A 16,544-nucleotide genomic window follows, 5' to 3' on the forward strand; every position below is an offset into this window, starting at 1 on the left:
TTAGAAGGAATTTAAGGTTTTCATATTTTTCTTTTATATTTTCGTCGCTATTTTATTTTAAATTTTTAAATTTTTTAAATTAGAGTACCACGTCAAAATATAAAATTTATATTTTATACTCTTATTTATTTATTTATTAGCCCCATAGATGAAAAGAAGGGTCCATAAAATAGGAGCGTCCAGTAAACACTCGAAATTCCCTTCTGCGATACATAGCATTTCTTCTCTCTCTCTAGCTCTCTTGTTTTTCGCGTTGGAGGCGGGGCATTGCTCGGGTGCGGTGGAGATGGATCCGGACCAGTTGGCCAAAGCATTCGTGGAGCACTACTACTCGACGTTCGATGCGAACCGTGCGGGGCTGGTGAGCCTCTACCAGGACGAGTCGATGCTGACCTTCGAGGGCCAGAAGACCCAAGGCTCCCAGAACATCGTCGCCAAGCTCACTAGCCTCCCCTTCCAGCAGTGCCAGCACGGCATCACTACCGTCGATTGCCAGCCCTCTGGCCCCGCCGGCGGCATGCTCGTCTTCGTCAGCGGCAACCTCCAGCTCGCCGGCGAACAGCACGCCCTCAAGTTCAGCCAGGTTCTCTTTTCTACACATGATCTCCTCCTAATACCTGGATGTGATCCTCTTAGGATATTTAAACTTTCGAGGCGTGTCCCGATCGATCCGATGCTAATCAGCCAAGGATCGTTGATTCTTCTTGTTGTTGGTTGTTCTCATTTTGTATATATTGCGCATATCTACATGGGACGATTAAGGATTGGCTTTTGGTTTGAGATTCAGGTCCACTTAAAAAACTGGGTTTTTCTCGGCCAAATCGGATTTGATTTTGATTTTGCTCTTGATAGATCTACGTTTTTTTTGTCAAAGAACCTTTTGCATCTTTGCGATGTTTGTAGTCAATATTTACTGTTTTGATCTCTTCATTGCCTTGCTTTGCTAGGGTTTGGTGGCACTGCTTGGTGAATCTCGTGCTTTGTTTGTATCCTATTGGTATTTATCTTACTATTTCATATTCTGATTGTGCCAGTGTTTGGGGCGTAAGAGCATAATTAGTTTAGCCTTCATGTTAGTCTACATTTGTAGTGCAGATCTTCCTTAATAGCAGTACATTCCTCCTCCTTCAAGTGAATCATTATCAGCGTCGCCCTCGATTTTTTGCCTTTGTGATTTTCTGAACCGGATGATTATGCCAACGATATTGGCACAAGATGTGAAGGAAACACGTTGTAGTGTATTTCTCTCGATGAACTTCTTGTCCTTGTTGTGTATTTTTCTAAGAATTCTGTCCAAGAAACATGAAAGTATTGGCATAAATGTCATGATAACGAGTGTTCTGTTTATTGATAAGTAATGAGAGGTACTTTTGTGCTTGGAGTAAAGATACAAACCTGGGATGATTTCTATCTTCTCTTTGAAGCAAATTTCATGTGCTGTATCTTTATGTTGTATGTAGTTTTGTTCCTGGATATTGACATTGAGAGATTTATTTTATTCCCGTGGCTAACAGTATCTAAGCTCAAATGGGCACCTTCTCCTTGAGTGGATGCGTGCGTTAAGAGAAGCACTGTCCTTCGTTCATTGCTATTATTTATCTAACTAAATTCCTTGTCATGCTTTCTGCACCCAGATGTTCCATTTGATGCCAACACCTCAAGGAAGCTTTTATGTGTTGAATGACATATTCCGTTTGAACTATGCATGAAGACATGATTGACCAAAATTCAACAAATGGCGTAAATGTGACCAGAACATCCTGTGGATTAGAGCTTGTTTACTTGTCAGTTCTAGACATATCAATGGAAAGTGGGTCCTCTTTGGATAGTTATTATGTTTCATTTAGCTTATCTGTCCCAAATTTGTGAGATTCTTGGTTGTGATTGTTCAAGTAGAAGATACTTTTTTTGCACAACTGTTTGAATGAATTCTGCGTTTGAGATTTAGAACACTTTTTACTTCGTCTTAACTGCTTCTCCCAAGCTTTGGCTGGTACCAAATGTAGTGTTATTCTTGGATGAGCTGCAAATATGGGTTTCTGCGTTTAGATTATTTGTTAGTAACTTGTATTAAAATGATTGGTGGTATGACGCTGATTAGCAGAAAAAGGAATGCAACAGTTACGGCAAACTGAATTCCAAGATATTAAAGTCAACATATCAACATTTATACCAAAATCAAGATTCTTTCTTCCGAGCATATCATCAACAGATGAAATTGAAGGAAGCATTGTTTACTCTAGTTGCTTTGTTCAGCCAATATAGACCCAACTGCAGTACTGTTCTAAAAACCTTACCCCTCTTGGTTTCATATCAAACAAGACTTTCATTGATTTTCACCATTTAAGTTACATTTAGATATTGAGGTGATCTCAGATGTTATGTCAGTTCGAATGCACTTTGCTAATCAATCTTTGTCGCTAGTTTGGGACTCTCCATACGTATGGTGTGCTCGTCAATGTAAGGCTGTGTTTGGTAAGTGAAAATTACTTCATTATTATTCATAAACTATTAACAGATAAGTTGAGATCACCTATTGGCAAGGGAAATGAGGAAACCATCACTGTTAGATGATGATGTTCAAAAGATCCCACACAGACATCTGCGTGGGACAACCAACCTGGTGGTCTGGGAATAGGACCAAAGAATAAGTAGAACCAGAAAGCTACTGCGTTCCTCGGCAGATAAATAAGTAGAACATCATCATCTAATTTAAGAAAAAGCACTACTTCGACACAAACATATTATGAACAGAATTTGTAATACTTATATTATTATTATTTTTTTGGCTAAATATAACATAAAAAGAGAGATTAAAAATAAATAATAAAGAGATGCGGACGTGTAAAAAAGGAAAAAACTATTCTGTCCAACCAACTGTACCGTCGTAGTTGACCGTTGGTTAAAAAATATATATATATTTTTATTTAGTGATTAAATAAGTAATTTTAAGTGTATTGGTGTATTTTTTTTTATTTATTAATATTTAAATGTATTAAAAAAAAAAAAAAAAGTGGGGCGGCATCCACTCGTGTAGAAAAATGGGATTAACATGTATAGAATAGACAGCGACAGAGCGATGAGGAGTACTATTATTCAGGAAAGCAGGAGAAAACCATCCCTAAGACACGTGGCCAGTAAACCTATAGCATATGCTCAAAGGCTGGGTTTTTCTGCTGCTCTTACAATGAAACCGTTGTTGTTTCTTTTTTTAAAAAAATAGGAGTGTAATGGATACTGATCAAAAGAAAAAACAGAAACAGAAATTACATTTTTTTTAAGGGAAAACAGTATTAGCTCGGCCTCACTACAGATGGAGATCTCTTGGATATAAAAGATTGAAGTCTCAAACCGTGCATGCAACAAAGGCAGTAGAGAGGGGCACATGGTAGGGATGGTATCACTTGCGGAAAACAAGAATAATATCAAAAGGCACAATTCGCAGACAATTTATTTAACCTTACAGTGAAAGCAGCCGTACAAAGAAGAGCATTGAAATCATAGAAAGGAAGAGAGATGTGGGGAGAGAGAGAGAGAGAGAGAGAGAGAAGAGATTTACTTAACTAAAGTCTAAGATCCATTCAAACCCCCCCCCCCCCTTTACAAGCCATGTACAGATAATAGATTACACTACGCATTTACATGCGACAGCATAAGCTCTTTAGTTACTTTCCAATTACTGCGAAATCCAGACCATTTAAGTACAAACTAAATCAGGAAATCATCTAGCAAACTAAAAAATGGGTCAACCTAATATTAGTTAGGATGATATAACAGATGCTTCTATGGGTACTGATACATATCTTCGTCGTCTTCCATTCCGGATATATTACCTAGAGAAGTTGATCCCACTCCACTGCCCGTGCCACCAAGTTCAGCCTGCATGAATTGTTAAAAGAAATTCCGTACGTCTTAGCAACACAAGCAAATGCAAATTCCAAAATGAATAGATTACAATCGTTGGTTTAAACTTTAAAAAATGACTATTTCTTTAAAAATTGTAGTCATCTTAATCCAATTCTCAGGTCAATTGAAGGACGTTTGTAAAAGAATTCATCCACCTGGTTTCTGAAATATACAGAATAGAGAGCCTCCTAAAGTATCCACTCATCATTAATAAATCGTTTTGCATCTTCAATTGTACAAGTCCAAAAATAGGATTTGCATCCAAATCCAATAGAACATACATCATAACTTGATGAAACATACAACTGGAAATCTACACAGAACCAGCCTTATGAGCTTTGGACAGAGAGAAGAAATTAACCTTCTCTACAGAGCATGCATCTCAGCTGGAAACAAAACAGGACACCAAGTGAAACAGCCCATCCTGACCAAATGAAAGAAATCACAACTTGCAACTGATTCAACTCCTTAAAGCTCATTTAAGGAGTAGAGACTTCCTGACAGGCTTCAAATTTGAGCTAAAAGGGAAGTGTTGGGACTATGTTCTGGTGATAGACGACTATGGGTTGATTATAGACTCAAAATTAGATACCCGTGCCTTCTATCTTACTCTCACTAATTATACACATAATGAATCATAACTTTAAGTTCCTTTGAGACGACTATGGGCTGATTGTAGACTCAAAATTGGATGCTGGTGCCTTCTATTTTATTCTAACTAATTATATGCACAAATGAATAATAACTTTTAATTTCCTGCTATATAGTTGCCTCTATTCTAAATGTTGTCGACTGCTAGATTGATGAATATTTAGTAATGAACTCGAGGCTGATATTTAGTGATTTCAGATTATACGAAAACTAGATGGATCGAAGTTATGCCAATTCAAGATTTATAGCCAACTTACCTTAGCTTGCCGGTATCCTTCAAGCACGCGATGATATTGCTGACGAGCATCTGGGGACTCAACCATGGACATCACCAGAGAGACAGCCTCATCAATAGCCACATCCACTTTCTGTTTGCGAAACACCTTGAGAATGTCTTCATCTTCAGTCTCATCAATAATCTCTGTCTCATTCCGGAAACCTCGCAAACCAACTCCTTTACGTCGCCATCGTAGGACAACCTTGTCTAGAATTCCAACAGCCCAACAAATCACCTTGTAACTCTTCCTTACCTGATGACCTCTCACATGGGCCTGTCAACACAATAAAAGTTAAACCTATACACTAATTAAAAAGGTTTTCATAATTTAAAAGGAATACGAATGGTTCAGAGTTATCTTGATAAAGGGCAAAGATATACTTCATATATCCTTGAGTTATCCAATATGCAAGTTGTTAAACGTAAGGGAATAATATCTATCTTACTAAAGCACAGAAAAATTCCAAATTTCCAGCATGTCATGCGATTGTATATTAGATTTATTATATTATATAGAAAATGTGATACCTGAATCTTCACCACTTTCCGCCGAAATGCTAGAAAATCCTGTCGACCTTTCCAACCTCGGTACTTCTTCTGAATAGATAATGCAGCTGAGTTGTAATAGCGCGAGTTACGAAATGCCAGCTTTGACATAGCTGACATGTCATCTGAATTGATACCATAGTCATCTATGCTAACAACAGCTTCTCTCTGTTGCCGTTTTCTAAAAGAATGCGCACGGAAAGCTGATTGTATTCGTGCAGCAGCCTGAGCTGCATTCCGAACAGCAGCTAGGGTACCTATAAGGGAAAGCTGATCGCCATCTGCTGTGAGACTCCCCTGTGAGATCTTATTCAGAGTCATTTCTGCTTCAACCTCTGCAGAGCCTTTAGAAAGCTCACTTTCTTCCAATGTGAGAGATGACAGATGGCTAGTTAGTGCCACCTCTGAAAGATAACCGGCAAGTCCCTTGTGCCCACTGGTAGCTGCGATAGATGCCGGGGTTTTACCTTGTGGGTCTTGTGAAGTGGGATCTGTCACTGCCCCAGCTGATGCACCAGAAGCAATAAGTGCAGCAACCATTTTTTCCCTATTACAGCAGAACAATATTTAAATGGTCTACTACTCAGAAAGCACATAGGCATTAGATATTATACACGAGGTACAGGATAAATAATAGACATAGAGACAACCACCTTACCCATCATATAGATAAGATCTATTGCTTATAAGTTCTTGACGTACTGATCACCCTTAATCATAATGACACTACAGCCCCACTACCAGCCAAAGCAAACTTATTTGAAGAGCATAAAACCTTAATTATTCACAATGATTTCGACCATGAAACTAGCAATATAATTATTCCTTATGACTAGTTAAATTGGTTTTCTTCAAGTTATGTGCAGTACATCCAAGAACTGCAAATTTTTTTCCTTCGGCTATAGGCATGCAAGATAAAAAAAAATAGAAAAGTTATACAAAGCGGCAATCCCTTTCTCCCTGATTCCACATCATGAAGCATTGAGATACTTTTCTCAATGGTTCCACAGAATCCCTGTTCTTAGCTACACAAATATACATTTGACTAGGTATGCGAAATGTCAAAGAAGTTCCTAGATTTCTAATGAACAAGTTCACAAGTTCAACGTCCATAAAATTATGTCCGGCATTTCAGGGACAGCCACCCAAACGGGAGAGAAGCTCTTATTTAGGACCACATATTCAAAGTGAGAGAACTAGAATATGAAATTCAGCAGTGTATAAATTCTATGCTTATGAGACTTGATAAATGATCCAACAAGACTCCAGCATAAAAACCAAATGTTTTTCTCTTTCCTTTTCTGTTGCAGTATTAGTGCTTTGCAAGAACTAGGAGATATGTTCAGCAAATATACCATGTTTCTCACTTACCTTCCAAATTGCGCAGCCCAATGAAGAGCAGTCCACCCTCTAATGTCACGGAAATTTATATTGACTCCACTGTTGAGAATAGGGCTCATTGCCCACTCAAAGCCCAACCCAGCAATCATGTGTATTATCCCTTGCTCTTTCTTGGACAAGGAACAGCCTGTCTGGTCAGATCTCTCCTGGGATCTGGACGAAAGCCAATGTTGCAACTTGTCTTTAAGAAGCTCTTGAAAAACCCAATCAATGATGCCGGATGAAGTTCCACTGCCATCTAATAGAGCCTCTATGATACAGCTCCATGAATCATAATCAGCTTTGGACCTTCTCAATAAATCAATATCAGATTCTAAGCTGTCTCCTTTTTCCATTGATAACTCAGACAGAAGCATCTGCACAAATCTAACAAGTAGCAACAACTCTTCTGGACTCTTGGTGGCTTCTGATTTCTGTGAATGACAATGAGTACAAGTTCTAGTATTCATCCGATACTCAAATTCTCTGACCTCACTGCAGGATTCCCGATTACCAGAAGTAAGGCAGAGTGTCACCTTTCCAGGAAGGTGAGAAGGAGCTTCACAACGGATTACACCTTCCTGAATGATCTGAACAGGAACTTCAATGTCACCAAACATGCAAGCCCAGGCAGATTCTGATGGGTCACACAGGAAAGATCCAATAATGACAACCTGCATTGAGAATCTTGGATTTTAGAATTTAGACTTAAAACTCTACAAAACAACACCCTGCAACAACAAATTCAATTTATGCCAGAATATATCATATGATAAGGAATCTGCATTAGAAGTGCATGTCAGACATCAGATCTTAACCAAATGTGACATGGCTAGATCAATATCCATTTAACAAAGCATTTGCAATTGGATGCCCACTTTAAAAGAGATGTTCTACCCTGTTGAAGAAGTGAGGAGGTTATTCAGGAATTTCAGAGGTGGAGGTTAAGTCCATGGGCCTTAAGCTATCTATATCTCAAGAGAAACCATCCATTTGGATGAAATTAAAAATGCTTAACCTTAGTAAAACCAAGTTTTTATTCAACACCGCCAATAGCAAATTAATATTGAAAAATTTGTCACTAGTCCCTATACCAGTTGGCACAATAAACTCCATTGAGAAGCTTCGAAAGGATTTCTTGCAGGGGGGAGTTGGTGATGAGTTCAAGTTCCATCCATTTAGCTGGCCTAAGATTTGCACTCTGTTTTCCTCATGCAGGTTGAGAGTTAGAAATCTGATGGTGTTCAATAGAGCTCTAATGAGAAATGGCTCTAGTGCTGCTTCCAAACAAATGGTGGTTTTATGGCAATAGGTGGTGGAAGTACGATAGTATGCAGGGAGTTGGTGCTCTATGATGTTTGCAGGTCTTATAGTGTAGGAGTGCAGAACAACACAAGGGCGGGGGATTTTCTCAAGTTTTATCAGATTAGATGTGGGCGATGGGAATAAGATCATATTTTGGCATGAGTTGTGGTGCGATGATCAACTCTGGAAGGCAGCCTTTTAGGAATTGTTCGGGATTTCCTCAATCAGGAGGCCTCAGTGCACGATTACTGGAAGCTCTCCAATGATACGAGACAGTGGAATCACTTTTATCAGATGTGCAGAATTGGGAAATGGAGTTGAGATGTGGGCGATGGGTCTAAGATCATATTTTGGTAAAAGTTTTGGTGCGTTTATCAGCACTGAAGGTAGCCTTTCCAGAATTGTTCAGGATTTGCCTCAATCAGGAGGCCTCAGTGCAAGGTTATTAAAGCTCTCCAATGATATGAGACAATGGAATATCACTTTTATAAGACTAGCGTAGAATTGGGAAGTGGAGTTAAATGTTTCATTCTTTAACCTTTTGTACTCCCTTAGGTTGGGAGGTGGTTGTGAGGATAAGATCCAGTGGGTTCCCTCCAAAAAAGGAAGTTTGAGGTCAGAACTTCTAATATACTTTGTGTAAAATACATCCTCATTTTCCTTAAAAAGACATTTGGCAGAAAAAGACTCTATTGAGGGTGGCTTTCTTTGTGTGGACAGCTGCATTAGGGAAGATTTTAACCACAGATAATCTGAAAAAAGAAAAGAAAAAAAAAAGAGAGAGAACCATAGTGATGGATTGGTGTTGCATGTGTAAGAAGATAGTGGAACCATTCGCTATCTTTTGTTGCACTGCGAAGTGGCCAAAGCACAGTGAGCCTTCGACTTCCAATCAGAATAGGTGATTCCCCAAAGGGCAGTAGAATTGTTGGCTTGCTAGAGAAATCAGAATGTAGGTCATTGCTGCATGGAAGGTTCCTCTATGTTTAATGTGGTATCTGGAAGAACACAATGCTTGGACCATTGAAGGTTGAGAGATTACAATGGTAGCTAAGCACCATAATGCTAAAAACTCGTGTCTGGATGTTAGTGCAAAGTAGTCTTGGCTTTTCCAATGTTTTAGATGTTGTCTTTTCATTTTCCTTATTCTCCCTACTCAGGTTATTTTCTTATATATATCTTGTGTACCTAGTTTGTGCCCTTTGCGCTTTTAGTAAAGTTCATTATCAATATATGCGTGTTTGTGTTTATACTTTATATATATATATATATATATATATATAAATGAGTGGACCATCATTCAAAGCCAAGATGATTAGCAATGACGACCTGTAACGATTCCTAGGTTTTGTTTCCACATAAAACTGAGTCTAGTAAAAGGATCAAACTAATCATGCTTCATTCAACCAGGTAGAATAGTCTGGAAAACCTAGATTTTAAAAATAGGAATATACCGTTGTTAGATATGGATTCCATTAACCACTCGATAGATGCAGCCTGCTTTTTTATGTTCTAGATCAATTGTGGATCCCTTATACAAACCAGATATTCAGCCTTGAAAACAACACCACTGGACTAAAAGAAGCATAATAAATCTAAGCACAAAAGACATCAAATGACATGATACATACCTTTGTGGCCACATTCTCATAACCCCATTCTGGGGATATTTCCCGAATGGTGAATTTTTGTTTTTCAGCGACAGTCAAACTTGAATCTGCTTCAAGAGGCATTCCTATTTGGCCTTGGTCAAACAATGTCGTGTAGTAGTCAGAATTAGTTTCATGAGTTTCTCTGAGTGAATGATATGTGGGAAATCTGAAGTTGTCAGCTTCTTTAAGCAGCAACAGAGAAGCTGGTAAAACATGATCGTTGTCAAAGCTTTATAAAATTCACTAGATGCTAAGTAAGGGTCAAATTAAAATCCAAAATAGAGAAAATCATACTGTTTTCAATATTATCTGCATTGGAATGTATCCAATGACTATGCTCCTCTTCTTTTGGTGCCTTCATTGAAAGGGAAAGAGGTTTTTCCTGTTGTAATGATGAAAAACATGTAAAAATGAAACAATTTGTAATAATCAAAGGATCATTTAACAAATGCTATATAGAGGTGGAGAGAGAGCATTAAGGCCTATTGTAAATGGTATGTGTTTTGGTAAGCATAAATACTTTTAGAGTCCCAAAAACAACTACACCAGGAATGAATTGGAGCATAGATGTTTTTTTTTTTTATATAGGTAATCAAGAAGTTATATTCATAGAAATAGGCAAAGCCCAGGTACACAGGTAGTATACATGAGAAACACCTAACTAGAGGTTACAATAGAAGCAAAAGGCGCATCTCAGTACACAGGGTGTATACAAGAGAGATGCCTATATAGAAGTAGAAAAAAGATAGAAAAAAATATGAAAAGTTAGCCCATTAAAGTCCATAGAGGCTGCCTAGATGAAAAAGAGTACTAAAAAATAAAACTTGAATGGTAGCATAGATTTAACATGATAGATTTTGTAACACCCCAAATTTAGTATTAGAGGGTGGTGATACGTGAATGAGATCTCACATTGCCTAGGAGAGAAAAGTTCTTGCCATTTATGATGATTCCAAGGGCTTTCTTTTGTATAACATTAACTAATATTTTTGGAGTACGAACACAAATTTGGCTTGGACTTTTCTTGTATGGATGCAAATGATATTAGAGTTAGTCACTGATAGAAGTCTGTATGAGGAAGTCATTGATTTAAGGGGGGATTGTAATACTCCAGATTTACTATGAGAAGGTGGTAAATGGAATCTCACATTGCTCGCATAAGAACTTTACTTACAAAAAAAAAATGATTTCAAGGGGTTCCAATTATGATATTGACTAGTACCATTGGAATGTAAGCCCAAATGTAGCTTAGGCTTAAACAACAAGAACTTATCCTTCTCTAGATAATATGGGATCACATTCACTGCACTCTCATACTAAATCCGAGGTACTGAATATTCCTTAGATGTGAACAAGGAGACATTGAGAGATTCTTCGTAATACTCACGTTTCCATCCAGCGTAAACAAATGTTTTCTCTGGGACTCAACACATGATGAAGTGTCAAATGACTCAAACACCTCTTCCCAAGATAAAGATCCTTTACTTCCATCCGCAAAATCTTGCCCAAGTGATTGCTTGTGATGTTTACCGTTGTAACCTACAGAAAATTACTATCATCAGCACTTTCTTGGTTTCTTTCCCCTATAGTTTTTTTTACAATAGTAAATAAAAGGGGAAACAGGGAAAGCAAAGTAAGCAAAAGCTTTGAGACAAAATTGGTGTGAAACTTTAAAAGTGCAAACTTGAGAACATTATGACATTTTTCAAGCTGGAAACTAATGCAAGCACACAATTCTTTGGGAGAAGGAGAAAGAAATAAGGAACAGAATTTAATATTTGAGTTGACCAAATCATGAAGATAAACTGAAGAATCTGCCCTGGCAATTCTAGAAAGTCGATTTAATAAGCTCGCAAGTATAACGTTTTTTCTTAAACAAGACAAGCATGAGATTTCAAATTCTTTTTCTTCATGTGCCTATAGTTATTTAAAGAAAATAAATAGCTTCGTCACAAAAGGATAGATGCTGATTTCCTATTCAAAAGTCTCCATATTTCGACCAAACAATTTTTATGTTACAGAATATTAAAACGGACAAAATTAGGGCCATCAGCATACTCTTTGACAGGGAATCGCAATTATATGCTGCTTTTGTTTAATTCTGCCAGCAGTACCGGCATAGTGGCATGCTTTTAAAGCTTGTGCTCTCATGTAAAGTTATTTTCCCCAGGCTAAAAACACTTGCACCGTAGTTTGTTGACTTCTAACATTCCTTTTTCTTTTGTAACTTCATTCACAGTACGCATGTCAACTATTGTCAAGATTTATATAAAAACCAACAACACCCCCTTTATTGCGTTTGAGCACGCACATGGGGCTATATATAGCACACCACCTTTTTACATCCTTTTGTTTTTGTGCTTGGTAACCTCTCTGCAATGTGTTACACCAGATCTAGTGGTACTTGATATGAGTTGAGTTGTGAGAGCTATAAAAAAAAGAGCACAGAATGCTGTTCATGTTTGGAAGATGATTCCTTCTTGTCTCATATGGTGCTTCGAAGACAAAGAACATTCATTGGGAGAACTTAGATATTTTTTCTTTAGTACTTGAGTTTGTGGGCTAAAACTTTTGTAATGGAAGATAATTTCCAGAATCTGTTTTAGTTTTCCTTTCGTTTTTGGAAAGTAGTAGGTATTTCCTTTGTATGTGTCTTGTGTACTTGGGCTTATGCCTATGGGAATAAAATATTTTATTACTTGTAAAAAAAAATAAAAAAAGAGCACAGAGAAGTTATGCTAACTAACATATGAAAAAACAACACTGCAGCTCAATCTTGACCAAGAACTTGCACATGCTGATGATTCTATCAGATAACACATAAGAAGATAGAAGATCGCATTAGATTCAATAAAAAATATCATCAACATTGAGCAAGATGCCAGAAAGGCAGAAAGTACATCCACATATATAACTAGAACCAAACACAGCCAAGCAGAATGTAGTGTTAAGAATCTAGCAGACCTGATAAGGCGCACACAAATTCATCATAAACAATTCTAAGCACCACATGTAAGACACAAAAAAGGAACCTGCATCATGAAGAATCTCAAGGTTGTTTGAGTTATCCTGAACTCCATCATGTCCCCTATAGTATTGATCCTGCTTGGAGTTCTCCCTATCATATTCTGGAATATCTGAATCATTTGGACTTTCCCCTCGATTGCTAAATGGACCAACTTCTTTGAAGCTCTCTTCATCCAAACTTAACTGCTTCTCAAGCTTTCGCAACAGAGCATGTCCCCTATTGCACTGATCAATATATTCAGGTCCGTGCAGTGAAGCTGCAGATTGATCCTGCATTGAGTTCTCCCTTTCATATTCTGGAATATATGAATCATTCGAACTTTCACCTCGATTACCAAAGAGGTTAATATCTTTAAAGCTGTCTTCATCCAAACTTAACTGCTCCTCAAGCTTTCGCAAGGCATGAGTAACCTCAAGCTCAGAAGAACTCTCTCTCTGTCCCGTTCTACTCATCCTGTCCAGGTCATTCATGCCATTATTCTTTATGGCTATCTCAGAAGTAACTTCTGAGCCTGGACTAGATGAACTCTGGTAAGGTTCAAGGAAGTCACTCAGCATGGAGTTAGAGCCTGGATTTTGAGTAGTATAAGATGTAGGACTCTGACTGTAGGTAGAAGAGGATCCTGGAGATAACAGTACAACAGATCCAGAAGTATGCCTTCCCTACAACCCATAATGCAACCCGTTATGTCAGTTTGAACTTAATCTCTCTCTATTTCAAACAATGAAAGTATTAACAACCAGTCAAGCAGAGAAATAGCAATCAATATTTTGCAAGAAGAACTACCTACATCTACGCTTCTTTATTGGGGCCCAACGGCCACCCCAGGGAGTGGGGGGAGTCAGGATGCTAATTGGTTTCAGTTTAAAATGGACTATATAAAATATATGCGATTCGATTACAATAAAGTATATGGCTTTGTGGAAAGATCAGACAACTTGTACATACTTGGGACACACTTAGGTCACAAGAGATAATGACAGGGTCGACACCAGGTAAAGTACTGCCTACCCATTGAGAAGTTTAAAGCATCATCAACACATCCTGGTTCTATGATATCAAACAAGTGATGCTCTTCTTAGGTGATGATGGGCATGAAAGAACGGTTCTGCCCAGTTGGGCTTAAAATCATGCATGGACATGCAAAACAAGTCCTTTAAAACGGGATAAAGGAACCAACAGCTGAGAGCACTGAAAACTAGGCAGACGAAATGAAGAATATAAACTGGGAAGGGAAATGCTTTGTATCCCGAGGATCCCTACTGACAATGGGTCCTGATACAAATTTTTTTTTTTACTTAGTGATTAAGTAAGTATTTTTGAATGATGATGTGATTTTTTTTTTTAAATGTTTAAGGATATATAAAAAAAATTGTATGAAAAAAAAAAGGCATTTAGCCTTCTCAGGAGAATTTATCGGGCTACTCCCTCAGTGGGTATAGCACAACTTAACTGGGAAATGCAATTCATTGGTCAAAGCCATTATAATCAGCTCGACGAAGGCCAACACAAGGTAACAACAAATGTTTGAGTACAGCTATAGTGAGAAGGCTAAAATCAGGATTTAGGAACTCACCTCAGTTAATTGTCTGTAATGCACCAGAACAATGTGCTCGAATGCCCTGCCAAGGAAAATAACAGGCAAGGAAATATGACTGTCCAATACATTCAATTGACACATTACACATAATACACACAAGAACACACACGTTAGAGTTTTGAGACCTATTTAAGATTTCCCTAACTCATGTCAGTATAAATAAGTTTTCAAAGTAAAAACCAGAACTCAATGAAATGCAGAGGTAGAAGAAATATACAGACAGTCCTAATAAATAAACTCTACTCACGGATCCAGCATCCAATAGCTACGCCTCTGAAAATCCGGGTTCTGCTCTCCATGCGCATAATAGCAATTTAATGCTTCAACATTTCCAACCTAGCCATTAAGGTAAACATCAACCTCAAACCAAAGAATCAATCACAAGAACTCCACTAACCTAAGAGCCTATTGTAACTGCATATGTATTAAACTCAAAATAAGACTTCCGTCAATAAAGACTATTCAACCATCTGCAACCTTCTGATTTTTTTTTTTTTTTAAAAAAAGAAAGAAAAAAAGCCATTAGGAATATCATTGAATGAAAATGAAATTATGATAACTATAATATAGCAGCCAAATTAAGAAGTTAAATATTACCGATCTCCAAAATGAACAAATAACAATAAATTTGGCAATACACTATAATTAAAAAGAGTCACTACAATCTGTACAATCCCTCATATCCACATAACAAAATTGAAGACAAGCCATGAGACAACTAAATGCATACCAGGTTATATAAACAAATGATATTTTAAATTAAAAAAACTAAATCTAAGAAAAAAGGCATCGATCTCTCCTCGAGAAAATTAGCTAGATCAAAGATATAACACAACCATGTACCAAATGCGCCCTCATATTTAACAGACCTTAAGTCGTTCATGTGCTTCCCCAACAGTTTTTCCATCTCTCTTTTTCCGCCAATTATGACCATCTTTACGGAAGAACCTAAGGACCCGCTTGTTAAATAGAAATAATGACCCACCTGTCCAGGAATCACCGATCAGTAATATTGACAGCCAAGAATATGAAGCAAGGCTTAAAAAAATAGATAGGTGTTGATAAATCGTCCAAACAAGTATACGAAGCTTACTAGTTGGCTGTTGAGGGGACTCCTCGGTTAGCTGGTACTTCTCATGATTCTGTAAAATAAAAAGCACTTCTGCTGGCTTTAGCCACCGGGTTTGAGCTTCTCGAAAAAGATCTTTAATATCATATCCTGAGTTTACTCGGGTAAAAGCACCCACACAATGTTAATGAAATGACAGCGGGAAGGCAAAAATTTTGGCTAATGCAATTTGAGATTTTGTAACACTAACACAGACACAAAGAGAGAAATACTCATCTGTATAAAGATTAGCGACTTGATTGTCTATCAATTTTAACTATTTTGTGATCCAAGCGAGCCAATCAATCATTACCAGGTAACAGATTTGATACCATTTTTTCCTGTATTTTTGTCTCGTTCTTTACCACCGACAATCAAATTCTTCACCAAAAAAATGTTTTTTACGAAGACAAAGAAATTCGGTGATCAATCAAAGAAAAGCAATTTCACCAAAAATGTGGAATAGCAGAAAGCCGGAGTGATAAATCGGAAAGTAATATAGAATGAAAAGAAGAAGAAGAAGAAGCTCATAAGCCTTACCTGATTGCGTCATACTGAAATTCGAAAACAATAAAGCTGGAAGAATTGCAGAGAGAGCGGTTCAATAGTGATCATCTGAAGCAAACGTCAGCACGGTTGTACTCATTTCAATAGGAGATACTATTTTTGACCCGTACTCCACGAACACAGAAAGCCCAGCCCCGGTTCAACCCCGAAACTCCCAGAGACAGCAAAACAAAGTGAACTCGAGAGAGATTTTGGATTTATGACTTCGCATGCCGACGCTACTGTTACACTGTACGGTCGCTTCAGGTGAGCTTCGAAACAGAAATGAATTCGGGATCCAAATTTGTGTCATGAATGATTTTTTTCTTTAATTTAGTGATTAAAAAATATTATTTTAATAATATTATAAATTTTTTATTTTTTTAAAAATATTTATAATAATTAAAAAATATAAAAAATAAAATAAAATAAACTGTTCGCTTCAACACCCAAATTCGGGCAGCTTTTTCGGTGGCTGCAGCGGAATTCGCTTGGAAAATGTACAGCGAGGAGAGCCGGGAGAGGTTTGTACGAATAAGCAAGGC

At 37.6% G+C, this 16,544-nt stretch overlaps 2 protein-coding genes across 14 annotated transcripts; one reads left to right on the forward strand and one right to left on the reverse strand.

Annotated features, from left to right (window-relative positions):
* Positions 1-158: 158 nt before the first annotated feature.
* On the forward strand, positions 159-2,048 carry LOC108980547 (nuclear transport factor 2B). Of its 12 annotated transcripts, none has more exons than XM_035686556.1 (4): positions 159-583; positions 948-997; positions 1,078-1,135; positions 1,308-1,412. In XM_035686556.1, the coding sequence occupies exons 1-3, from the start codon at positions 287-289 to the stop codon at positions 1,088-1,090; spliced, it is 360 nt and encodes a 119-aa protein (XP_035542449.1). In that variant the 5' UTR covers positions 159-286; the 3' UTR covers positions 1,091-1,135; positions 1,308-1,412. The 12 variants fall into 12 exon arrangements, with proteins under 12 accessions (XP_035542449.1, XP_035542448.1, XP_035542444.1 ...); XM_035686555.1 differs by having other exon boundaries at positions 1,091-1,135; XM_035686551.1 differs by having other exon boundaries at positions 948-986.
* A 1,372-nt stretch (positions 2,049-3,420) lies between these two features.
* LOC108980542 (calmodulin-binding transcription activator 4-like) lies at positions 3,421-16,289 on the reverse strand. Of its 2 annotated transcripts, none has more exons than XM_018951485.2 (13): positions 15,994-16,193; positions 15,439-15,564; positions 15,215-15,330; positions 14,593-14,681; positions 14,322-14,367; positions 12,750-13,407; positions 11,105-11,256; positions 10,012-10,099; positions 9,697-9,920; positions 6,752-7,434; positions 5,363-5,927; positions 4,815-5,108; positions 3,421-3,879 (listed from the first exon to the last, which is right to left on the reverse strand). In XM_018951485.2, exons 1-13 carry the CDS (start codon positions 16,004-16,006, stop codon positions 3,784-3,786), a joined length of 3,150 nt encoding a protein of 1,049 aa, XP_018807030.1. In that variant the 5' UTR covers positions 16,007-16,193; the 3' UTR covers positions 3,421-3,783. The 2 variants fall into 2 exon arrangements, with proteins under 2 accessions (XP_018807030.1, XP_035542451.1); XM_035686558.1 differs by lacking the exon at positions 3,421-3,879 and adding an exon at positions 4,003-4,330 and having other exon boundaries at positions 15,994-16,289.
* Positions 16,290-16,544: the final 255 nt, after the last annotated feature.

The sequence above is a fragment of the Juglans regia genome, chromosome 16 (assembly GCF_001411555.2).
Source record: "Juglans regia cultivar Chandler chromosome 16, Walnut 2.0, whole genome shotgun sequence".
NCBI classification, from domain to species: domain Eukaryota; kingdom Viridiplantae; phylum Streptophyta; class Magnoliopsida; order Fagales; family Juglandaceae; genus Juglans; species Juglans regia.

Excerpts from the sequence above, each read along its gene's own strand:
- LOC108980542 (XM_018951485.2), bottom strand. Across the intron at positions 15,331-15,438 it reads GTCCCCTCAACAGCCAACTA|GTGGGTCATTATTTCTATTT; the intron begins GTAAGCTTCGTA and ends ATTCCTGGACAG. Across the intron at positions 10,100-11,104 it reads TGTTTACGCTGGATGGAAAC|GAAAAACCTCTTTCCCTTTC; the intron begins GTGAGTATTACG and ends TCATTACAACAG.
- LOC108980547 (XM_035686550.1), top strand. The coding sequence starts at position 287 with ATGGATCCGGACCAGTTGGCCAAAGCATTCGTGGAGCACTACTACTCG. Across the intron at positions 584-947 it reads ACGCCCTCAAGTTCAGCCAG|GGTTTGGTGGCACTGCTTGG; the intron begins GTTCTCTTTTCT and ends TTGCTTTGCTAG. Across the intron at positions 987-1,077 it reads GTGAATCTCGTGCTTTGTTT|TCTACATTTGTAGTGCAGAT; the intron begins GTATCCTATTGG and ends CCTTCATGTTAG.